The 26,309-nt window shown below is 45.7% G+C and overlaps 1 protein-coding gene across 2 annotated transcripts in view; it reads right to left on the bottom strand.

The window, feature by feature from the left end:
* ATAD5 (ATPase family AAA domain containing 5) overlaps positions 1–26,309 on the bottom strand; it is a 422,063-nt gene that overhangs the window by 121,122 nt on the left and 274,632 nt on the right. For both annotated transcript variants that reach the window (XM_085617196.1, XM_085617195.1), the window contains exon 18: positions 4,660–4,724. In XM_085617196.1, coding sequence (XP_085473322.1) covers positions 4,660–4,724 — 65 coding nt within the window. The remainder of the gene's footprint in view (positions 1–4,659; positions 4,725–26,309) is intronic.

Here is a 26,309-nt window from a genome sequence, read left to right as displayed (position 1 = left end):
CTTCCAAGGGCATCAGAATTTCCTGGAAAAAACTTCGGAGGAAAAAGAACAAGGGAGGCCTATGCGCGCCTGATATAATCTTTTATGCATGGGTCTCTCTAATGAAGGCAGGAAAAATGCTCATGAATGAACCCAATTTTTCAGACATAGGAAATATGTTTAGGGAAATGTTGCAAGATCTAAAAGGAGCTGAATTTGCTTATCTATATAAATTTGGAGATCCACGCTACTTCAAAAAAGGTCGATTGAAATTTTTAAAAGATCTAGCAGCTACTTGGACTAAAATTAGAACGTTCTAAAAAATCAGCTATTATAGTGCCATGGCGCCCATATGGGACACACCCGGATCACCTGAATGGACCAAAGATACACTAGTAACACCTTTAAGATCTGCTGGCATAAATTGTTGGGTCCAGCTCATGCCAGAGGGTTGTCTGCTAGCTTGGGAAGATTTGAAGCTTATGACGGATAACCAGTTATCTAAATTTAAGTACTTACAAATAAAAAGCTGGTCTCAGAGGGTTGGCATACCAGTTGGTCTTATAAACGATTTAGAGGTTGCCTTGAGAGCCAGACGACGGAATAAGAAAGAAGTGGCTAATCTTTATTGGCTTCTGATAGAGCGGGCAGACGAGGACTTTACACTTCCAGCACAACTGTGGGGCGAGTACTTGCCAGATGCCAACATGGAAACATTATGGCAAGTATCTTTTGACTTATTATATGTTACAGTCCAAGCTGCCAACTTAAGAAGGAATCATCTATTCTCTCTTCATAGAGTATACTGGTCTCCATTAAAACTTTCCAAATTTGCAACGGGCACCATTCCATGCTGCCCGAAGTGCCGGAAAGAAAAAGCTAACGATGAGCATATGTTTGTAAGCTGCCCTATAATACAGCAATTTTGGAGACTGGTACTAAAAGGTATGGAAGGAATCTTTGGGTTCGATATACAAGTGAGCATCTTGCTATTCTATTTTGGTCTTTTTCCCAATTATGAATTGCTTTCTCTGGATACTAATAAGTTGTGTTTTTATCTTGTATTATTAGCTCGCAGAGAAATTTGTAAATCTTGGATTAAATGTACCCCCGACCTTTTTAGATTGGGTCAATGCTATTAAATATGTAATGAAATGTGATATAGCTACAAGAAAAGATAATAGCAAGAAAAGGGCCTACTGGAGACCTTGCATAAACTGGTTGGATAGTCTTTAAATTACATCAAAATAGGGGTATGCATGTCCAATGATTATGCCTCTACATGGAATTACTTTACCACTCGGTCAGTTCCTGGGCCTCACAGATATAAGATAAGAATGGAACAGACACATTTCGAGAGGTTCTGTGTAAAGTGCAAACCATTTAGATCAGATTCCTCTTGCTGATGCCTACTAGATGGGGGACAGCAGAGGAAATCAATTGAGTTTTGGAAAGATCTAATGGCGTATGAGGACAAAAAAAAAAAAAAAAGTTCAAATATCCAAGCCTGTTGATGCCCCCAATTCTCACATGTGCCAATCAAATAACCATTGAACAAATCAAACACGGTCAATCATCCCCAACATGTATCGGCAGTAAATACGGAAATGCCTCCATTTAACTTTGTCACCTTCCACTAAACCGCCCCCTCCTCCCGCCGCCGCAACAAGTCTTTCTTGTAACCTCCAGATTAAATTCAGACTTTTACCAAGGACTGAGACATCCCTCATCCACATGAGAGAAAGCTTGTTCACCATCTTGATGAAGAGGCAGACTTGTATTATTATTCGATATCTCTCAGTTGCCTTAAAAGAGTTGCCCACTCTGGTTACCGCAAACTCTTTTGTTACACATGGGATCTAGGTAGTGATGTCTGTTGTGCCCCATTCCGTTCACTCTGTTCACTGAACCTCTGGCATGCCTGATCCACCAGAGGAACTTGGTACCAGGAATTCCATTTGGACTACTGGAGTGTTTCCCTGTACGCCAACAATGTGCTTCTGTCATTGAACTCCCCAGCCATCTCCCTACCTGTAGCATGGATGTATTCCAATCTTTTAAGCTAGTTTCAGGTTATAAAACCAATTATAAGTCAGAGGCATTAAATTCCACTCTTCGAGCGGAGGAGGTAGTAGAAATTACTTCTCATTTTCCCTTTCATTGGGCTAAAAAAAAATCCATTAACTATCTTGGGGTCAAGGTTACAAGAACACCTGGGAAACTTTTCCTTACTAAATATGCAGCTTTATTGGCAGCTACAGCAAGATATCTTGCGACTTGGGTACTTTTCATGCTTTCATTGCTCTGTAAAATTAATGCAATAAAGAGGAGTATTCCTGTACACATTTCAGGAACTCCTAATTTGAAAGGAATCCAACAATGATTGTGGAGCATCATTTGGAGGGGAAAAGTACCTAGGATTTTTACGAAACTGCAGATTCAGCCAAGAGCGGCAGGGGGCCTGGCAGGACCTATTATTCTCCACTATTCCGCTGCTGCTCAATTAAGACTGGTGGTGGAATGGTCTAGATTGGATGTTGAGAAAAACTGGTGACAGACGGATCACACCATAGTCCAAATACCCCTTTTGGATGTGGTATGGCTTGATAAACAACACAGATCCACCAACGCATACCTTAGCACACCATATTGAAAAAGTGGGAAATGTAAATAACATTTAAGGGGCTTATTCCAGTCTCTGTATATCCCCCATTAATTATAATGCAGCGTTTACCCCACACAGGAGGGACAGGCGCTGCGAAATTGGAGTGAAAGTGGTTGCAGGATGGTTTTGGATAGGTTTGTGAATGCCTTCATTAAACCATTTGTGCAATGTAAAACTATATTTAATCTATCAGAGACAGAGCGGCTCCACTATGCCCAGAGTCTGCATTGGATAACGCACCCTTCTGTGTGCTTGGGGGCTTCTAGAGATAGGACCCACATTAACACTCTTACCCAAATTTGTGGGCTTCAAGGGCATGATCTCTAGCCTATATAAAATGTTTTTAAAACATGAGACCTCAGTGGTGTGGAAACATAATGAAGAGTGTTAATGCGTGCTAGGGACACAACACTATAAAGGGATATATATGCTTCTTCCATTTCAACCATGGAAAGAGAAAGATATGCTACAACTCCTATTATTACAACTCCGGTAGATTGCATTACATGTACCACAATGCTTCCTCCAAATGGTGGAGGAGTTGTGGGGAATGGGGGAGGCACTGAACATTTGGTGGGATTACCTGAAAATTTGCCCTTTATGGAAATCGGTGCCAAATTTGCTTAAGGGTGTTCTGGGCTACCCAATCCTCCACTTATCAGAAGTGCTGCTCCGGGGCCTAAATCCTCCAGACCTGAAGGTGATGACAAAGCAAGAGTGGTATATGGCGCTTCATGGTCTCCGGCCGCCAAACTGATTATAGCCCATAATTGGAAGCAGACAGATTGCCCACCACTTACTCGGTGGTACCATAGACTCAGGTCTTTCATTGCCATGGAACTGCTGGTGAGAAATAGGAATGGTACTCCTCGATTGTACGACACCAAATGGAAACCTGTATCTGTGTCAAGCTGGGCAAAAGTCCTCGAAATAAGAGCCTTCCTTGCGATGGAGGGGTTTGGGCTTCTTTAATTGATAGGATTAGGAGCCTTTTCTTTTACTTATTTTTTGTATCACCAATTTCAATGCAGTGTTCACCTGAGGCACTCCCTAGGGTGGACACTTAGGGGGCCGGAAGGGGGATTGTAGTGTTTTTCCCTTCTGAAGTAGGGGTTCACGGTTGGGGATGGAACTCAATAGGTGTAAAAGAGGTTCAGGCCTATAGTAACTGACATATGCCTTCAATTGCTTGACTAATGTGATAACTGTAACCCATATTTGCTTAAGGATTTATGTCATTGTATTGCTTGTTGTTGACGTGGGCCCTTTTGCTACTCAACACCTGAAAGTTCAATTAAAAAGATTCACACAAATAAAAAAGGTTGACCACAGACTACTACTCATAATTGCAATAAACTGCGGCATCAGTGGTACCGCCCTCAAATGAATCACCTCAAACTGTCCAGTACAACATATTCAGTTCTCTTTAATGTCTATATGGTACTCCTCACAAAGGGGTAGAACGGAATCAATAGTGGGAACCATATGCAAGTCAGCAACTTTCAAATATTCATTCAGGTGATGATTAAGAGTGATGACCTGCCTAACAGGCATTCTGCCTTGTACATAATGTCTTCATGAACAGGCACCCCTCCAACCTAAAGACTTGTTGGTGCCATACCAACAGACGGGATACTCATGATTACCCACACACAATCTACTTTCCATTCATCCTTCCAGTACAAACATTCAGTTATTTTGCCTAGGAAACACACTTTTCCTTTTGGAAATAAACAATTTAACAAATCATAAAATAAAAATATTATAAAGAGGTTTTTGGTCTGTAACAAAGCTGCCTACTTATGCATTGTTTTTTCTATGTGACGACCAGTCAGCTGTTTTAATTCCAACACCCACTAGTCCCTCCAAACCCTGGCAAGCGATTTGAAGTCAACTGTGGGCTGCATAAGCCCTACACTAAAATAAAATAAAAATGAGATTACACAATATTACTCTCAGCGGCATGCCTAAATACTCGTTCCACTTTGAATTGGCATGCATTAAACACAACTTACTGGGGAAGGTGCTTTGAAACGGATTTCTTCAAAGACGCCATCAAAGAGCAAACTAAATGTGGGATCTAAAAAAAAAAAAAAAAAAAGAAAACGATTCAAAGGCATATCATATTTTTGAAATGTGCAAGAGTCCTTTACCACAACATTTTTTTTCCAGTTGTTTTCCTCAGTAGTTCTGGCAAAACAACACTATTATAGAAAGTAAAATTTTTCTATAAAGTATACAAGTTTGTGAGGGCCAACAAAAGTAACTTCCTCTCTCCCAAATACTCAATGTCTATGTATCAACTTTGGGGGAAAAGGATTAGTGGTAGGTACCTAACTTCATACCTATAGCAAAATCATAAGAGATTTAGGCACCCCTAAGGAATATTGAATGGTCTGAAATTTGTTCATGGTAACACAAAGGTCAAAGTAGAAGTATGTCTTAAGTAAGAGGTTGACTGCCTTTCAGCAAATGTTGTAACTTGATTTCAATTTCAGCAACTACTAGTTACATTATTCAATACATACATTGAAATATTTTTTACATGTTGCACGTACTGAAAAAAACAAAGGCCAAAGTAAAAAAAATCTGATAGTCTTTAATTCACTTCTGCATTCTTATCAATTTAAATTTTATTTCAACAAACCACCACAGGTTAGGACAAACATAACACTTGATGTTTCCATGTTTGAAGGGGGTTTTGATGTGCCCATAGCTCTTTGTATATCCATGATTAAGTAAGTACTCACCCACAGAGCTTGATCAGAGCAATATGCAGGTCGGTTTTATATTATAGCCGTGTGGAATAGTAGCTCTACAAAATGCATCTTCATCTCTCGTACCAAATGTCAATGTGTTCAGAAAGGATGCACATATGGTTATGTGTCTTTTCAAAACTTCAGGCTCTATAAAAAAAGTCACTAAAATACCTTTTTTCTCATGCAATGATCAAGTAATAACTAATGTGGCTGAATTTAAGAGAACCCCTAGATTAACTGGGCAATCTGATCCACAATAAAATACCAACAAATAGCATGCACTGTTTCACACAGCCTACAATTAAATATTGATTTGTTTCATTGCAATTCAAAAGTCTTAGGTTTCTAGGATATAATTGTAATTACTGATTGGAAGATTGATGTCCATGCTCAGAAGCTCGGGATACCAGACTTTCTGTGCCCAGTCCAGAGCCACAAGGATGACTTGGGCCCAGTCGTTCCTGATCTACTTGAGACCTCTGGACAGGAGTGGTATGGCGCAAAGGCGTACAGGATGCCTGAGCTCCACTCGAGACGAAAAATGTGTCCGAGCGAGAGCCGCCTAGGTAACGCCAATTCGCAAAACTGCTGACACTGCGCATTCTTGATGGAGGCGAACAGATCTAACCAAGGTTCTCCACACTGCTGAAAGAGACCTTGCACCACCTCTGAGTGGAGATGCCATTTGTAATCCCCTAGGCATTGACGTATGAGTTCAGCCGCTCTGACGTTCAGGGAACCCGCCAGGTGGTGAACCACCAGGGATATGCCCTGGTCTTCCAGCCATGTTATGTTAACTGAAGTTTGTATAGTGGTAATCACCAGCAGGACTCTTAGTGCTTTGAGAAGATCAAAGTCCACTAGCAATCGTCGAATTAGCACTAGGCGGATGATTTAGACTGTGTCCAGAGCCTCCCTAAACAGAAGAGTCTTGAGTTGCTTCCTAAAAGGGAGGAGTACGGATTCTTTATGAAGCTTCACAGGCAGTAGATTCCAAAGTTAGGGAATTAAGACAGAAAGCTCTGCCACCTTTTGACGCGGTTTTGCCCCCTGGGTAGGCCAAGAGGCCCGCCCCGGCACATAGTTCCCCAGGCGCTCCTTGATATAGGCTGGGGCCTGGCCATGAATGGCTTTGTGAGCAATGCAAAGGCCCTTGAACTTTGCTCTCTGTTTGATCAGGAGCCAGTGCAACTTAAACAGCAAGGGGTTAGCATGAGCCCTTCAAGGGAGCCTGAAAATCAGCCTAGTTGCGTCATTCAAGATCACCTGTAGCTTGATGATGAGTTTCTCAGGGAGGCCGAAGTATAAGGCATTGCCATAGTCCAGTCTAGACACGATCATCTGTAAAGTGGCAGGTGAGGGAAGGGGGGCAACTGTCTCCTTAAACTTGTACAGGTGCCGACCACAGAAGCTACTTGATTAGGGGAGGCCAGAAGAGGTTGTTTCAGGGGTTGTTTTTAGAGGAGATGACAAGGACCTCAGTTTTATCTGGGTTGACTTTTAGCGAGTTAGCTGTCATCCAGTTTACTGTGTATCTGAGGAGGTTTTGTACAAGAGTGTGGGATTGAGGGGAGTTCTCGATCTGGAGAATAAGTTGGGTATCATCCGCGTAGTTAAAGACTTGACAATCCATGCGGGCCAGAGCGGCCACCAGTGGCTGGAGATGCATGTTAAAAAGGAGCGGGGACAGTGCTGAGCCCTGGGGGACGCCACATGTGAGGGCACAACTGTTAGACACCTGATCACCCAGTTGGACCTTTTGGGACCGCCCTGGCAGAAAGGACTCAAGCCACTGGTGTGCCAACCCACGGATACCCAAGTCGGCAATCCAGGCCAGAAGCTGTGCGTGATTGACCCCGAACGCCGCCATGTCCAGAGGTGCAGGGCCTTTTGACAAAGAGTCCATGACCCTACCTGCCCAGTTTGTTGCAGTACCACATGGCGGTGGTGTTGTCCGTGAACACCTGCACTAGCCTTCCCTCGATGGAGGGTAGAAAGGCTTTCACTGCCAGTCAGATCTCACAGAGCTCCAGCAGGTTGTTGTAGAGTTCAGAACTCACTGGAGACTAGAGTCCTCTGATCTCCACCTCTCCCAGATAGCCACCCCATCCCAGGAGCGACACATCTGTCACTACTGTCAGCTCTGGTTGGGGAAGGGAGAGAGGTCTGCCACCGACCCACTCGCAGTTCATGAACCACCAATGAGGGTCTTTTACAGTTCCCTTTGAGATCTGGATCAGGTCTGAGAGGTTCCCCTCACGCCGTGCCCACTGAATCTTCAAGTCCCACTGCAGAGCCCGTATATGTCATTAGGCATGTGTCACAAGTAGCATGCAGGAGGCCATGAGTCCTAACAGCCTTAGCGTATGCCTCACCGAAATCCAGGATAGAGGCTGAAACATCGATATCATAGCCTAAATATCCTGGACTCGCCACTCATGAGGATAAGCCCGATGAGAGGAAGTGACTGAGAGGGAGTCAAGTGTGACTTCTGCACGTTAATAGTGTACCCCAGCGAGTGAAGGAGGTACGCCGTAGTCTGGGATTGTAGACTACAACCTGGGGCGAGCCCGCCTTCAACAGTCAATCTTCGTTATAGGGGGAAAGACTGGCACTCCTAATCTCCGAAGATGAGCTGCGACCACCGGCATCACCTTGGTGAACACACGAGAGGCACTGATGAGGCCAAAGGGGGCATGGTGAATTGAAAGTGCTCGTGGCCTACCATAAACCACAGATGGCACTAGTGGGCAGGACGGAAATAAGGAAATAGGCATGTTGCAAGTCCAACTTTACCATCGAGTCTCCTGGATCAAGGGTAGACAAGACCTGAGCTAGCGTGAGCATCTTGAATTGCTTCCTTATTGAGGAAGAAGTGGAGGGCCCATAGATCGAGGCTGGACGAAGGCCTTTGTCCTTTCTGGGAACCAGAAAGTAGCAAGAATAGCAACCACAGCCTACATCTGGCACCAGAACCCACTCAATGGCTCCCTTGGCCAAGAAAGCAATGACTTATTCGTGGAGCAAGGAAAATGAACCTCCATCAGCTGGTCATGGGATGGTGACATGAAGGGAGGGAACGTCTCAAAGGGGAGGGAATAGCCCCTTAGGATGATCTGCAACACCCACTTGTCCGATGTTATGGATTGTCAGTGGGGCACGTGACGGAGACTCCTGCTGCCAACTGGATGCCCATGATCGTAAAGGCCATTACTTTCTAATGGGGATACCTAGTGAATCTCAGGATCTGAGTAGCAATTAGTATAAACAACAAATATTCGGTCAGTGAAACAGACAAGATTTTTGTTGTTTATACTACATGATCGTAGCGGAGCAGATTAGGAATGCATGGAGGCTGTGGGGGAGGGTGGACAGACCAGACTGCTGGCTACCTGACCCATGAAGTCTGTGGGTACTGCGCCCTCGTCCACGAAGAGGCTGGAGCGCAAACGCAACGCAGAAATTGGCTCGGTTGGAAGACCCTTCAGTAGTCATGAAAGGTAGATTAGGGGTGACGTGGGGCTGCTGAGAGGCTCAAGGACTTACCCGTAACCCGCGACTCAAAGTTCTCCAGCGTCGAATGTGCCTTGTATCGAAGTGACGGGAACCATTGAAGGGCATGTTCATAACTGAAGCTTGAACATCCCCCAAAAAGTCAGTCATCCTCAACCTGGCATGGCGCCTCAGAGACACTGCCGATGAAACCGTTCTGCCCAGAGAGTCGGTCGTGTTCAAACCACAGCGAATTGTTAACTTTGCTGCCTGGGAGAGGATGGCCCGTGCCTCCTTCAAGACCTGTGGCAACATTTGCGCAATCGTGTCCCATAGTGTGTGGGAGTAGCAGGCCAAAAGGCATGCAGTGTTTACAGACCGCAATGCTAGGTCGGAGGGAGAAAACCGTTTCTTCCTCAATAAGTCTAGCCTCTTTGATTCCCTGTCCGGGGGAGCAGTATGAAATGCGCCCTGAGAAGTTGAGGCTAGGACCACCAAGCTCTCCGGGGTAGGGTGTTGTGTGAGGAAGTTTGGGTCCCCTGAGGTGGGGCAGTGGAGTGCGATCATCCTCTTCACAGCAGCCCTTGTGTTGCATTTGGACCAGGTCCCAAACAGGACTTCAGTGAGGGCATCATTGAATGGGAGTAAGGGTTCAGGTTGCAACACATCTGTCAAGATGTTGGTCCTGATTGTCACCGAGGCCAACTGAAGGTGAAGGACCTTAACTGCCCTCCGCACCACCACTGCTCATGAGGCTCCCTCCTCCACAGCCACGGTAGGGGGAGAAAGCATGCCAGTATCTGGAGAAGTTTTCAGATGTAGGAAGCTGGCTTTCTATATAGTACACCAAAATGAGGTACACTATGCAGAAAGTACAAGCGACCCTTACTGGTTTATAGGGGCTTGCTTTAACAATCCCAAAGTGCTCTATTTGTAGTAGTGTGGTCGAGCAGCTTTAGGCTGATCAGAGGGGAATGTTAAGCATTTGTTGCACACACAAGGTCAATAAATGAGACACTCGAAGAAATTCGAGACCAATTTAGAAAAAACAGATTTTGATATTAATTTAGACACCAAATTATCAGAATTGGGTAAGTACTTTTGGAGTTAAAGTTTTTACAAAAAAACAGTAAAGTAGCAAAAGTTGTCGTCAAATTTGAGGCATGAGCCTCAAACGCAGTAAAGTTATCCTATGGGAGAAACATACACTGCATAGGTATATTTGCAAATGGTTGTTACGGTTGATCTCTTGGACTTAATGTGCTTAGGGGGGCCAAGATTCATATAACCCACCAGCAGTTTGGTTTTAATTGCCCCGGTGTGCTTGGGTGCAGAGGTGCTGGTCGTAATGTTAGCCTCGAGCACTACACAGTATAGCCAACTGACAAACTGGTAACAAGAAAAAGGCTACAAGTGGGGACAAGTCTGGCAGAACCCAAAGAGGGGCAGTCTCTGAGGCTAGGGGACACCGTTGGTTGACTCTGACTCGGGCTGTGGGGCTCGGGTGCAGAGGTGTGTATGGTGGGTTGCTTGCGTTGGAGGCTCTCACTTCATGGGGTGGATCTAGTGATGGGGGGGTGGGGTGGGGTGGAACAGGACCACAGGGCCACTCTCGGGGATGGCTTCAGTGATGAGGACGTCCCTCGTCGGTAGGTCGGTCTTGGAAGTGTTGGTGTCTGGGCACTTAACAAGCCTTGGCTGCTGCAAGGGTTCCAATACGCAGGGTGTTTTTTGGGGGCTATTGGAGGGTATTGCAGATCAAAACTTGCTGGGGAGAAGGGGCTGACCTTTGGGAGCCTCAAAGTCCTTCTCCTGGAGTGTAGTTCCCTCTGTGGACCTGGTGGTCAACAGAATGGTACTGGATAGATGTGGACGGTGCCTACAGGGAAACGACTCGTCCACTTCAAGAAGTGCTAGTGGCCCTCCAAGACTTTAGGAAGATGCACAGCTGCTGGATGGATCGGGTCTTTGCAATTGTCGGGACAGCATCAGGCAGGCAGGAAGGGTTTGGCACCAATCTTGGAACTGGTCCACAGTTCTTGCAATGTCTACTCTTCTTTGTCCTCCTTCTGCTACCAGTAAACAAATTTGAGTTCCTGGTGTAAGGGGGGATCCCAAAATACTTAATTTAGGGGAGTCTAGAGGAGTGAAAGATAGGCGCTAATGGGCTACTTACCCCTGGGGTAACTATACCCCCTATATGACCACTTCCTGTTGAGAGTGGGCATAATCCGGACCCCGAGTTCCTAGTTTCACCAAAAACAAGATGGTGAACCTTTCCTTGCCTGTCCACTTCAGGCCTTAGAGGTATGACTAGCCTGTAGGTGTGACACGCCTTCTGACTAATTTTCCCAAATGGGCCCCAGATCAGGGGGGCCACTGCCAGGTTTGGGGAAAATCTGGTGTCGCATATTAAAGGCGGCAGAGGCTTTGAAGCCTCTAGCCTGGATATGCTAAAGTTGCTTGCCATCCTGTTGGAGGTGTGATCACCTTCCTCCAGACATGCATTGCTTCCCCACCTAAGACAGCGTGGGGCTCTCACCTGCAGGGTGTTAGAAACAAGTCTGTGGTGGCAGGCTGAACGATACCAGTCAGCTAGCACACTAAAAGATTAATAACATTCAGAGGTTACCCCTAAGGTGCCCTCTGGGTGGATTTCAGAATAAATCCGATACTGGCATCAGTATTATTATTCAGACAAGGCGTTTGATACCAAATATCATTATTTTTAGTGAAGCTATCATTTAGCTGGGTAACTCTTAATGACCAGTGGCCAGTACATATACTTAAGATGGCTTCCTGATAATTTGTAATGCTTCGTAGTGGAACTAGGCATCACAGAGGAATATCTGCTTATGCAGATGTGCCCTCACATGTAATATAATGCACCCTGCCTTCGGGCTTTAAGGCCTGCTGTAGAGATTACTTACATATAGTACATGCAGTGTGATTTTGCATGGCACACAGAGTGGACCATGTTGTGTTTTCGGAATGGTTTGCACCATTTCACGCATCATGCAATGGCAGTCTGCATGTAATTTGTGTGTGGGTCCTTAAGGGTGGCATAATACATGCTGCAGCCCTTGGGGACCCTCTTAGTACCCATGTCCTGGGTACTAGAGGTACCATTTACTAGGGACATACAGGGGTGCTAAAGTCCTTGTCAAATGGTTAAAAATTGAACCTATGGTTTGTTTTAGGGAAAGAACACTCGCACTGCGGCACAGGGACCAAGTGCACATCAGTAGAAAAACATCAGTGTCAATGGCAAAAAGTATGTGTGACCGCGTCAAAAAGGAGTACACTAGACCACTGGCGTCACCCAGTTCCTCAGACCAGTCCATAGTAGGGTTCTCTTCGTATGGCTGGTATTCTTCATAGTCCAGCAACCCCTTCCATTCCTCCCAGAGTCTTAGCCTATGGGAATAGGGCTCAGGCTCCAATCTAGGAAACAAAGCTTTGACAGTGTCCGAGTCTGCATCGGGCGGCGCCCACCCGGCTCATTGTCGGGGATCACAATGGGGCTGGCGCCGCCGGGAGAACCGGCATTGGGACAGTCTCCAGGCAAAGTCGAGAAGGTACGACCGGCGTCAATCTGAATCCAGAAATGGATCCCTGGGGACACACTGGAGCGGTCGGCAAGGAACCAGATGGGGGCCCCCATCCTACCCTGTGGTGCCCGGAGGTGTGTTGACGGGGTCAGAAGGCCGCATATGAGAAGCTTGGCATAATAAAACTCTGAGCTGGCGGGGGTCGATCGGGCTCCTGGAAATTCTGGGAGGAGCGGTCGGCCCATGTTCAGGCTTTGAAGGACCAGGCCTCGAGTGCCGCTGCTCCCTCGTCGCATCGGCTGACCAGTGATGAGAAGTCAAAGACCGATTTGCGCCTTTATATACTTCTTGTGTTTCTCACCTGAGAGTCCAGAGGACTTGGAGTCGGACAATGACTACTTTGGGATCCGTGAATGGTCCTGGAACCTTCCTCTCAACTGGGACCTCGACTTTCACGGAGTCGCATGCTGGGCCGCCATGACCTTCAGGGACCTCAAAAGCCTTCGGGTTCATGACCTGGCAATCTGAGCACGGCTGTGTCGTGGTCGCACTCGAGACACTACAGACAGTCGGGATACGGGTCCGTCAATGACATCGGCCGGTAACAGGTTCCGCAGGACTTGAAAACTGTCTTTCTGGATGACCTATCCTACCCCCACCAGGAGGAAAACCTTGAATACTCTTGAAAAAACGTTGAAAAAAATCCAGTCAGAAAATTACTGAGGGGTAGCTCTTCTCCAGATCAGCACTGGCTGGCACAAAAAGAAAAGAACTGACGTCAGTGCACTGAATTGGCGCCTATATAGGTGCAGGGATTCCCCATATCTGACACCGTGGGAAATTCAAAGGAAAGGAATCTGCGGCTAGAAGTCTCAGTCAGATATACTTTTTTCTGTAACTATGGCACATACTCTATATACATACTATATATACCCACTGATTCCTCAACCTTAGGAATTCTTCCCAGCACCAGTCTGGCTCAGGAAAACCAACAATACCCTCCCGTGCTGATAGGTGGCGTTGCATGGCTCCAGTGTTCTAGATCCACCTCCAAATAGGAAATCACTAAGCTATACAGGTGCCATTCTGCATAATGTAAAAAAGAATGATGGCAGTGTACACAAGAACAAAGCTTCATTAGTCACTTCTCAGAACCAGGAGGCAGGCGGTGAGGAATCTCTAGGTAGATATTGCACCCACAGAAAAACCGTAGTCAAGGGTAAGCAACTTGTTTTGGATACTTCTATATGCAGATTGCCCACCTTAAGGATCAGTAACCAAGCAGTACCACAAGGTAGTGGGTGCGACTAGAAAACCATACAGTCATGGCAAAATCACCTACCCATAGAACTTAGGAGTGCAAGCAGCCGTTCTTTGTGAAGGTGTGGACCACGGCCACTTCACAGCCTTGCAGAAGTTCAGAACAGGAATGGCCCTGTACACACTGGAGAAGAAGGCTTAGCTATGGTCAAATCTGTCCGATGCCTTCTGAAGGGCTTCTTCTTGGTTAAGGTGTGATGCACCATAATGCAGAGGATAATCCAGTAGGACATTTCTTTTTCTGGACCAATCTACCCTTCATGTGTCCTGCAATGCCAAGGAAATGCTGACCAATCAATGCAACACCCTAGTTATGCCAATGCAGAAGCTCAGAGACCAATATGGGTCCAAACCATAAAGCCTCAACTCCTTCAGTACGATGCAGTGCAAAGGTGGGAAGAAAGTTGTAAGGGTTAAGAATTGGTTAAGACATATTGAGGAACCATATTAGGCAACAAGAATGCTCAGGTCTGAAGGTCGAACATGTCTGAAAGCAAGGTGAATGGTGAATGAACAAAAAGGAAAAGCAGTTCATTCATAAAGTCAAAATGAAAGCAATAAAGACCATCTTCAAAGTAAAAATCTACAGACAGCATCCGTCCATCGACTAAAAGGGGAAAACTAGTCCGGTCCCATTGAGGAAGGATGAATAGAATAGGAGCAAACATTTTGGTCAGTCCATTAAAAAATCTCGTCATTGCATGTGAAAAAATACAAGCAGTCAAAGCCAATAGGACTTGCCTTTGGGACCTATTAACTTTGCCAATGGTGTTTAGTGATGTTGTACAGCATACCGATCCTGAGCAGCATGGCAAAAGAATAATAATTTAAAAACAAATCTATGACGCAGCTTTTCATGTCATTTTGTAAGCGCATTCACCATGCATATGCATAAAAAATGAAGCAAGTGCTTTTTTCTTTGTTTACTTATCTGAGTTGGATTGGTAAATAAAAAGATAAAACGTCTGAACATTTTTATTTTTGAAGCCGGTGGAGAGAAGCAACACAGGAGTGGTGGAATCACCATTGGCAAGCGACGGAAGCAACATCTATGACATGGTGCAACATAGCCGTATGAATGGGAAAAGCAGCACTGGGGCACAGGTAGGGGCGGAGAAAAATAAATGGGTGAGCAAGAGAGAAAACTGGAGAGCAAAGTGGGGAGAAAACCAAACTGGAGCCTGAGCAACACGACCTAGAAGGGAGAAGCACACGGGCAAGAAAGCAGTACGTAGGAAAATGGACACAAGAGCGAGCGCATCATGGTGTTGGAAAATAAGTACACTAGGAAGACTACTCAAAAACACATGTACTCTCCTGGAGTGCTTAAGACAAAAGAAACAAGCATTTGCAATGCAATCGGTCTCGCCTTTGGGACCTTATATGTATTTAGCTATGCAGCACATTAGCCTGGGTGCTGAAACATCTACAGTTATTTAACATGGAGGGAAAGTAAGCACCAAACTGCGTGACACGCCAGGTATGGGAACACATGGAGAGAAATAGTGCCTTTCAGCGGGAAATTGTATAGTCCAAAGCTCAGTTTTTAATATACAATCAGGGCCTTTGGTGGTCATATCACTGAAAATACAAGATTTGAAAAAAATATTATTGGCTACGCATGCTTGTGGAAGACAATTTCTATTGACTGGAATCTAGAGAATGCTAAAGTGTTTCTGGTATTTTACTGAGTGATGTAGAGGTGGTAGTGGTGGTGGTGACTGGTGCTGAGACGATGCTGAGGTGATGCTGAATGATACTTAGGTCTTGCTGAGTGATGATGATGTGGTGGTGTACTATTGCAAAGGCGATGCTGAGCGATGCCGTGGTAGCGCTGAGCGATGCCGTGGTGGCGCTGAGCGATGCCGTGGTGGCGCTGAGCGATGCTGTGGTGGCGCTGAGCGAGTGAGAGAGTCAGTCAGTGAGTGAGAGAGAGTGAGTCAGTCAGTGAGTGAGAGAGAGAGTCAGTGAGAGAGAGAGAGAGAGAGAGTCAGTGAGAGAGTGTGAGTGTCTGTGAGAGAGTGTCTGTGAGAGTGTGTGAGTCAGAGAGTGTCTGAGTGTCTGTGAGAGAGTGTCTGTTAGTCAGAGAGAGTGTGAGTCAGAGAGTGTGTCTGTGAGAGAGTGTCTGTGAGAGTGTGTGAGTCAGAGAGTGTCTGAGTGTCTGTGAGAGTGTCTGATTCAGAGCGTCTGTGAGTCAGAGCGTCTGTGAGTCAGAGCGTCTGTGAGTCAGAGCGTCTGTGAGTCAGAGCGTCTGTGAGTCAGAGCGTCTGTGAGTCAAAGCGTCTGTGAGTCAAAGCGTCTGTGAGTCAAAGCGTCTGTGAGTCAAAGCGTCTGTGAGTCAAAGCGTCTGTGAGTCAAAGCGTCTGTGAGTCAAAGCGTCTGTGAGTCAAAGCGTCTGTGAGTCAAAGCGTCTGTGAGTCAAAGCGTCTGTGAGTCAAAGCGTCTGTGAGTCAAAGCGTCTGTGAGTCAAAGCGTCTGTGAGTCAAAGCGTCTGTGAGTCAGAGAGAGAGTGTCAGAGAGAGAGTGTCAGAGAGAGAGTGTCAGAGAGAGAGTGTCAGAGAGAGAGTGTCAGTCAGTGTCAGAGAGAGAGTGTCAGTCAGTGTCTGTGAGAGTGTCAGTCAGTGTCTGTGAGAGTGTCAGTCAGTGTCTGTGAGAGTGTCAGTCAGTGTCTGTGAGAGTGTCAGTCAGTGTCTGTGAGAGTGTCAGTCAGTGTCTGTGAGAGTGTCAGTCAGTGTCTGTGAGAGTGTCAGTCAGTGTCTGTGAGAGTGTCAGTCAGTGTCTGTGAGAGTGTCAGAGAGAGAGAGAGCCTGTGAGAGAGAGAATGTGAGTCTGAGAGGGTGTGAGTCAGAGAGGGTGTGAGTCAGAGAGGGTGTGAGTCAGAGAGGGTGTGAGTCAGAGAGAGTGTGAGTCAGAGAGAGTGTCTGAGGGAGAGAGTCTGAGAGAGAGAGTCTGAGGGAGAGAGCCTGTGAGAGAGGGCGAGTCAGAGAGAGTGTGAGTCGGGGAGAGTGTGAGTCGGGGAGAGTGTCTGTGGGGGAGAGTGTCTGAGAGAGAGTGTCTGAGAGAGAGTGTCTGAGAGAGAGTGTCTGAGAGAGAGTGTCTGAGAGAGAGTGTCTGAGAGAGAGTGTCTGAGAGAGAGTGTCTGAGAGAGAGTGTCTGAGAGAGAGTGTCTGAGAGAGAGTGTCTGAGAGAGAGTGTCTGAGAGAGTGGGGTAGAAGAGAGGTAGAGTAGAGGTAGAGGGGTAGAAGAGAGGTAGGGATATATAAGCAAATGAAAAGGAAGCTATCGACTTCAGGAATGTGAAAGAAAGCTCTCCTATCTTGAAAGCTGATTACAAGCATCTCCTGAGAAACGCGGCAAAACTTTCAAACCACAGAGTTGTTTGAAAGTTTTGCCGCATTTCTCAGGCGATGCTTGTAAATACGAATAACCTGATTCATTTAACAGTTGGCTCCGCCCAGGATTGCTTAGTAACGCAAATGACAACGAGTGGTAGGCCCAACGCATCGAGCTAGCCATCTTTTAGACCTTGTGTTCACTAACTATGACCAGCTGAGTTGTGTCCCCCTTGATCCCCTGACCTGGACGGACCATTCAATGATCTCTTTTGCCTTTAATCAGACGGGGGGAAAAAATGGGAATTACCAAAAAGAAAAACAGGGGAACAATATAGGGAGCTTTTAACTCTGCTCTTCAATCTGCCTTTGATGTAATTAAACCTAGTAAACTGAGCTCGATCACACGACGAATCTCGACGCCTTGGTATACAGAAGAGCTCAGGATGGAAAAAGCCAAATGTAGGCGCCTGGAGAGAACTTGGTGGGCAAATAAGGAACATCAACTCAGACTCTTGTATAGACAGTTTTTGGCTACCTATCATCTAAACTTAAAAGCAGCGAGACGCTCCTTCATCATTACGCAGATTGAACAAGCCAATAACTCCTCGAAAGCTCTGTTTTCCATAGTAAAAGATTTTGCATTCCCTAGAGCAGGGGTCTCCAACCGGTCGATCGCGAGCTACCTGTAGCTCTCTCACACCCTGTTAGTAGCTCGCAGCCCAACTTCAACTTTTGTACCCTATCGTCATCGTTTTGTTTGGTTTTGAGGCCTCTTGTCTATTCTTCTCTGCCTCCATACGAACCAGCCGCTCACACGGTCTATTTGAGCCTATCCGGGGCGGGGCGGACGTTGGGCCAGCATGAGATGCCTTAGCCTGCCCACGGAGAACCACGAAGCCTGCCTTCTGCTGCCCGGAATCGCGCTATGACAGCCGTGCCACGTGCCAAACAACTTGTTAGTGTAAACTCTAACCGTCTAACGCATATTAGTGATATATGCACATCCCCGCAAGGACTGGACAATACCACGCATGTGTGTGGCACGTGGCAGGGCTAAGCTGAGTAAATAAAAGTCTCCCGGTAAAGTCCTTTCTTCGTCCGCCGCCTGCAAGTGGCAGGCTGAGGTCTTTTTCTTTCGCCTGGGATGAATCCGACAGACTCTCTACCCACTGGAGAGCACTGGTCCAGCAACCCCCCCTTTGCTTGCAAAAAAGTCATTTGTTGGCACCCACGTGCGCTGTGCAAACTCTATGTTGCCTTCTCCAGCAGTGGCTCTGATCGTCCTGAAGCAAGAAAGCGCAGAGGAGAGGCAGGGAACACGCTCCACAAGACTACCCCAAACAACAGGCTGAAGGAACCTGACCCCTGGCTTTTACTGGACACGAATGCTGAAGTCCTATCCTGGGCGGCTAAATACTTCTTTTTGGTAATTTAAAGTTCCAAGGCAAACTCTTCTCCCCTGAAACTGAAAGCCCCGGCACAGAACTATATGGGAGCAGCCGCCAAAGTAATCATGAAGCCGTACAGGTAGGAAGTGTGCTCGTCACTTTACTCCTCCTGTTATCACTGTGCTTATAAAACACATGTTCAAACACACAGCTTTAATAATAAACTTTTATAAAACCGCGAGCTTCGTTACGAGGTGCACGGACATTTGGAAAGACACATTTCCCTTTCACAATGGTGTTTCTTCATTAACATATTTAAAAGTCAAATATTCTGGAAACAACATATTTTTCCTTCAATCATTTCTCTTGCTGATATCGCTTTACATTAAAATAAGACACCACATATGTTCGGTAAACACTATGTGAAGAATATACTTTTTAAAGAGTAAGGGATATGAAGAGTAAGGGAGCAGTGAACAGAATAATCCTGATAATCTCGAGTTTAAAAGTGCAAACCTTTTTGTAATTGTTTGTGTTTCAATTCTCCCCACAATTAAAAGAACACTAATATTTTTTGGAAAAATGGGTAATTTCTGACATTCCAAACTCAACGTGTCAGACATAATACTTTGAAATGTCACACAAAGCCTATAAATATCCCCCATAAACAAACTGGAACCTTGGCAGCTATGGCTATGATCCTGCGTGATTTAGCGGCTAGAGCCACAGCCTTGAATGCACAATTGGCTCTACGTCCCACAGCACAGGAGATGCAGCGCTTGCCACCTTAGCACAACCAGACAGTCATCAGGATTGTGGTCAAGAGGATTGTTTTTAAAGATGTCTGTCATGTCGTTATTCAAGGCATCTAAAACGAGAACAGTGCTTTATTTTTTAAATTTTTTTTAATCCATTTGAAACACTGTTTTAATTTATTAAATAAATTAAAGCAGAGCTGCACAGGCATCTTTTACTTTTAAATAATGTACCTTGCACATTGTTCCTGGCCACAAACCGAAACCAATAACATAATTTTGCATGTTTTTTCATTACATTTTAATAAAATAATGTGAGAATTGTAACATTAAGTTTCTGGCTCCGGATGGTGCCCAGAGAAAACTTCCAAGAGGTGCTTTATTTGAAAAATAAATATCTGTAAAACTATGCTTTTCATTTTCTGATATCATGGGAGAAAGTTCAAATGAAATGTTAATTTTATGGTACAATGTACATAGGGCTTAACATGTCACTTTAAAGTGATTCCATTTTAAAAAAGTACCTCACTCTTGCATTGGCCATATTTTTCCGTTGTAAATGAGGCCAATAAATTTACAGGAAGAGCTGAGCATAGGACAAGCTTAGGTCTGTTGTCCCTTCCTTGCATGAGCAAAGATATGAAAATAATGTAAATAGTGGCACAAAAGTCATTCAAAATATGATGAATGTGTTGGAAAATCACAATGTTTATTTCTCCTACAGCATTTCATATGAACAACATTATCTCACTACATTGAGAGGCATTTTTAGAAGTAATAGCTTTTGATCATGAAACAGTCATGGTCTCCCACCATTCCTGACGACAAAGCTATAGTAATGAACTAAGTGGCAAGCCATGTGCACCATCCATGTGGAATAGGTTATTACGTGGAACAAATGTATAGTCTTTTAGGAGAAAATTTTGTACCATGCACACCCTACTCTCAGGCATTTCAAAGTCTCGTTGTGTGATAATGTAGACTAGAGAAAGGAGGGAAGATAAATAAAATAATTGTATTGCAGCGTTTATATAGTGCTTACAACCCTTATGTGGTGCACTGAAGCACTTACATGGTCAGCAAGCTAATCCTGAGTGGTTGGAAAGGTGTTGTTTTTATTTTGTGTTCCTATGTGGGAAGTCTTTCCATGTTGTGCGTGATCACCACCAATGTGCAATTAAAGAGTTATGGAACATAGTAGTATGGCGGATGAAAAGGTGTGAGACACAGATGTGCAGTTTATGGTTTTTAGTATGCTGACCAGTTTGAACAGCACTGCAAGTCTGTATGATTTGTTATGATAGTAGCATTCTTAGCTGGTAACTACAGAGGTCAGGAGCACGCAATTTGTTGAAGAGGGAAGCCAGTACTAATACCAGGCTCTCTGGTTTCGTATTATGCATTGCAGACACTAAAAGGTTATCTCTTTATCCCTAGTCAATGAAGTTGGGCGTGGGGGGACTTGGAGAATAATGTGCAAGTTGTATTGCCTTTAGTAGCTCACGAAGATTTTCACAGATCAGAAGTGGCTCTCACTACAGAAAAGGTTGGAGACCCCTGCCCTAGCGCATGCTCTCAGCCACTGATAGAATCTCAGGATCTCTGTACTTCCTTGGCATCCTTCTTTCAGGACAAGATAGCAAAAATGTATAATAGTTTCCCTCCGGAATCTTTTACAATCCCGGCTTTAATGCCAACAATGAGTGACCGAGCCCAGACAGCAAAGGGCCATCTGGAGCACTTTGATTTGATCACCATTGAAGAAGTTATAATAGGCCTCTCCAAAGCAAAATCTGGGTCCCCAAACGATCTGTGTCCTCCAAAAACTATGGCCCTCTTAGCCACAAGCTGAGCCCCGGCAATTAGAGATATTTTCAACTGCTCTATAACAACGGGTACTATTCCCACTGTTTGGAAAGAAGCATATGTTCGCCCCATACTGAAAAAACCTTCAGCGGATCAGTCTATCCTTGCCAACTACCGGCCTATTTCCCTGCTACAACTTCTCAGAAAATTGCTGGAGAGCATCATAAATAGGCAACTTTGCTCTTATGTGGAACAAAATGATATTCTGGCCCCCTCACAATCGGGTTTCCGCAAAGAATATAGCCCGGAAACAGGCGTATTGGCAGCAACGGATTCACTCAGACGAACAGTAGATCCGGGGGCTCAGTGATACTGATTCTTCTTGATCTCTCCGCAGCTTTCGACACCATCTCGCATGTAAAGCTGACGGAGAGATTAGACGTGGGTGCTATAAGAGGGATTGCCCTGGAATGGCTAAAACAGTTTTTGGTTGATAGAACCCAAACTGTCATTCTGGGTCCCTATTCCTCGCCCAAAATGCCTCTGAAGAGGGGTGTTCCTCAGGGCTCTTGCCCGAGTCCTACCCTCTTCAATATTTACATGACTCCTCTGGCGAGGACAGCTGAACGGTTAGGCTTCGAGATCATCTCTTACGCAGAAGACACGCAGCTTATGTTCACTGTTGGTGAAAACTTAGAAAGTGAAAAAGTCCGTTTTTCTAATGGCATGAAGAAGATCCATGACTGGATGACGGCCAACTATTTACAGCTGAATCCAGACAAGTCAGAAATTATGCTATTGGGGAATGCTACTGATGTCTGGTCCGATGATTGGTGGCCTGCCCAATTGGGCTCCGCCCCATCCCCAAACTTTTAGTTAAAAATTTGGGCATACAGATTGATCGGCTGTTGTCCATGAAAGACCATATTGCGACAACATCCTCCTCATGCTATTGCAGTCTCCGTCTTCTGAGAAAAATCCTTCCATATATGCCTACCCGTTATCGCCGGACTTTAGTGCAAGCTTTGGTAACAAGTAGGCTGGATTACGGTAATGCACTATTGGCAGAAGTAGGTGAGACCCAACTAGCAAAGTTGCAGGTGGTACAGAATACAGCAGCCAGAATGATTCTAAATCAACCAGCAGGTTCCCCCCTCTCTGCCACTGCTCAGAGAATTGCATTGGCTAACTGTGAAGCAGAGATCTTTCTTCAAAATCTGCTGTCTCACCTACAACGCCTTGAACAACAGAGGTCCTCTCTACTTACAAAACAAACTTTTTTAATATTGTCCATCTAGGAGTCTCAGATCTAGTTAACAGGGCCTTCTCCAGGTTCCACGTTTCCGTCTTAATCGGACTGGAGGCAGAGCCTTCTCATATCTGGCTCCAAAATATCGGAATCAGCTTCCCCAGACTCTGCGTTCAATACCTAAGTACAAACTCTTTAGGAAAAGTTGAAAGCTTTTTTGTTTTAAACTATTCACCATTCACTCTGGTTTCCCCCCTGCTCAGGATGTTAGTCTGTCAGGTAGCGCCGAGATGCCCTAGGGTGAGTTGAGCGCTTTACAAACTTAACATAACAAGCTATCGACTTCAGGAATGTGAAAGAAAGCTCTCGTATCTTGAAAGCTGTTGAACCATGACGAGAGAGGAAAGCCATATGGCGCCTCTACTCGGAAGCGCGCGCCCGCGCGCGTAACCGCAAGCTCTAGGCCACAGTGGTAGCATTTTCTGAAGCCCTTACTAAAAGTCTCGCCAGAGCAGCACATGCGCTGGCTCAGGCGAGACCTAAAACGTAGTTCCCTAAAAGTGAGCAGTGAACGAACAAAAGTAAATTGGAAATGCCCCGGGGTGGGGTGGGGGGCGGGACAGACAAGATGGACAAGACAAGGCAAACCATTGTCAAAGAAGCAGGCAAATGAGTGAGAGTAAAGCCAACCAATGGTAACAAAAAATAGGCAGACTGCAAGCCCCTCTAAGTTCTTGGTAAGCCCACAACATGTCTTTTGCTCAGATGTCTAGTAGTCTAGAAGATTTTGGTGCAGCACCTCACCTACTCACCTTGACAGGAGGTCTACCATGTGCAGAAGATAAATGGAAGGACAGAGGCATATCGCTTTGAATACCAAAACATTCTATGTCCTGTCCAGGGCAGTTAGGACAACAGCACCAGGCCCCGATTCCGCTTCCACAGGACAAAAAGAATTAAGGAAATGGGAAGGAATATGTAAAAGTAGTGTATATCCCACCTCATGTGAAAAGCACCTCCCTGGGTACACTGCAAAACAAACTGCAGAGCACAGAACAGAGAGCACTCAGCTATTTGGTATATGGCGAACAACTCTCCGAAAGGTGTGGTCCAGACGCTGAAGATAAGCTAACCACCTACAGATGGTGACCTATTTTATCTGCAAGACAAGGCATGCTCCACTCATCCACCATTATAGTGAGACCCTGGCAGATCACTTGCGGCCAGCAAGACATTATGGGCAGCGCTACATTCTAGCTCCTCCACAAAGTTCGAGAGCCAAAGCTGGCCTGTTTGGTGCTGCTGGTGACTATCTGAACCATGCGGACACAAACCAAGGGCAGAGAGCCTGAGGGGCCAATTGAATCACTGACAACTTAAGCGGACAGAAATGATACATCTGTTGCACGGGAGACTAGGGACCCTGAAATTCCATGTCAAAGATGACCTCATGAATGGAGGGAAGATGCCTCTGATTACCAAGCAGCCCTCTGGGAGAGGACAGAAGGCTTTTCTGCAGGTCAGATGGTCCTGCTCTAGCCAACCCTACAACTTCCAGAACTGTTCCAGAGAAATTTGAATCTTGTCTGAAAGGATCTCCCATACTAATCACACTGAAAACTAAGGTACAAGTGAAGCACCCACATGTGACAAAATGTGCTGGAAAAGTAGAATGCAGGAGGCCCTTTAACCAGAAGATTATCAGGATAGGAAGAAGCAAGAAACCTCAGGAGCATATGTCCCAGACTCGCTGTCCAGAGGAAATGCCCTCAGAGCAGTGATGTCCAAAACAGCCCCAAAGAAAAGCAAATGCTGGGTGAGCGGAGCTGGGACTTGGTGTGGATGACCAAAAACAACCAAAGGTCAAAGAGCAGGAAAATAGTTTTCTAGAGGAGATTTTACACAAGATACAGGGAACCCATCTAACATCCAGTTCTTGATATCCAGGAATACATGCATCTCTTGCCTGTACAGAAGAGCTACAACGACAGATATGACCTCCATAAAGATCCGAAAGGCCGAAAGGAACACCACAAACTGCAAGTGAAGGGGGGGAGCAGCAAAAACCGGTAATGAAGGAAGCACCACACACTGGTCGTGAGTGGAACCTATCACAAACAGCAGATACTGTGCGTGACTGGAGGAACATTTTACATAAATAAAGGAATGCCACCATCCAATCCTCTGATTCAAAGGCCAGCAGGACCTAAGCAAAAGAGAGCACTTTAAGTTTCTTATTGCAGATCCAGAATGTGCTGAAGTCCTACCCTAATTGGGGGAATCAGAAAGTAGAAGGCCTCTTCAGGAGCCAATTCTATGTCTCCCTCGTCCCCTCCTTAGGACGGTTTGGACATGATTAGCTCACATGGGAAAGCAAATGGAAGAAGTGTGAGGAGGAGCTTCCTTAAACAGGAAGATATATCCATCCTCCACAATCAGGCTGACACTTGGTACCAATTAAAAGCATGCTAATTCCATCAAAACACGAGATGCATCTCCCCATAGGACATGTACTTGAAAAACTAAAGAGACTTTGAGGCAAAAGTAAAGAGGAAGACTGCTGATGCTGAAAATGCAGACTCTGGCACCAGCCCAGACCCTGAAGGAGCAAAGAAACTGGTAAAAATGTTGAACAGATTGAGGGCTGCCGTTTTCGGAACGCATTTAAAACCCCAGAACTGCCAGAATTGTTAGGGAAATTGGTGCACTGAAGGAGCCAAGCTCCGCGAGCACGTTTCGGCATGGGCTTTGTTTGAAGCGCTACAGAGCTGAACTATGCTTGTCGCCAAAAAGCATAATTCAGCCAAATGCCATGTTCATTAGGTGGGCTGGGGCATCACCATAGAAATCAGACGACATAGCCAGCTGATGGCTATGAAGGTACCCATAGATCTGGCCATGACATCTGCTGTATCCAGACCAGTTGTAAAGTTTGCTTGGTGGCATCCAGGTAATTTTTGACCAGTTGCATGAAGGAATCCTAAAGAGATAGGAGCGACATTTGTTGCCAATAGGAGCACAGACAGAGGCTCTCCAAGTAGACTGTCTTTTTACCAATACTGCTTGGGCTCTGATCCAGAGAGAGGTAGAGGGTGCATTGGGGCTCTGTTAGATTGAAAAAGTTTCCACAATCAAACTCTCTGGGAAAAGGTGGGTAGAGAGGGACTTTGAGTTTCCCAGCGAGGATCTATGGCACCTAGCCACTTGATAATTATATGTAGAAGCATAAACAATCTTGCCCCAAGTTGCAAGGACTAGGTCAACAAGCATTTGCAATGCCATAGGACTCGCATTGGAATCGGGAGTGCGGGTGGGAATGCACAAACGGGAGTGTGGGGGGCGGAGGAGGGACCCGCGGTTGGGTACGAAGGCACGTATGGGAGCGCGGGGGTTGGGTGCCGGGTGGAGGCACGGGAAGAAAATAGTTTTCGAAGTAAAGGGGCCTATAGCCGTGGAAGGATACAAATGACGACAAGGCCGTCATGAGGAGGGACTAACAAGCCTAAAATCAAACGGAAGGCAGCATTTAGGACCTAAGCCAATGAAAAAGATGGGCGGAGAGTGGGCGGAGCTTCCACGCAATACCGAATACTGCATGCCTTGGAAAGCGAGCAGCGCATGTGCGCTGCCGCTATAGGCTCGACCTAAAAATGATATCAGTAGTGAGCAAAAGATGCACCAAAGGAGAAGAGTCCGGAATGAAGAAAATTCCAGCATTTCAGCGGTTTGTGAACAACAACTGTAAAAGAGGAGTACCCTGCAATTTGGAGGCCAAAGGGGCAATCAAACTCTAGTTCAGGAGAGGTGCCCAGCTTAATAGCATGTTTCTAGTCAGTGTAGAGACCATTATCTGTATAGTATGGAGGAAGCCTATTATCTGCTTCTTCATCATCATTATTCTCAGTGTGAAGCACAATAGTGGGTAAGTGAATGGCATCAGACCCAGAGCCAAACAGGGTATCCAACTTTGAGAAGTGTTGAGCACCTGAGAGGTGCTCATACAATCGGTC

This window comes from Triturus cristatus, chromosome 7 (genome assembly GCF_964204655.1).
Source record: "Triturus cristatus chromosome 7, aTriCri1.1, whole genome shotgun sequence".
Classification (NCBI taxonomy): domain Eukaryota; kingdom Metazoa; phylum Chordata; class Amphibia; order Caudata; family Salamandridae; genus Triturus; species Triturus cristatus.
This window is presented reverse-complemented; position numbering and strand designations above follow the sequence as displayed.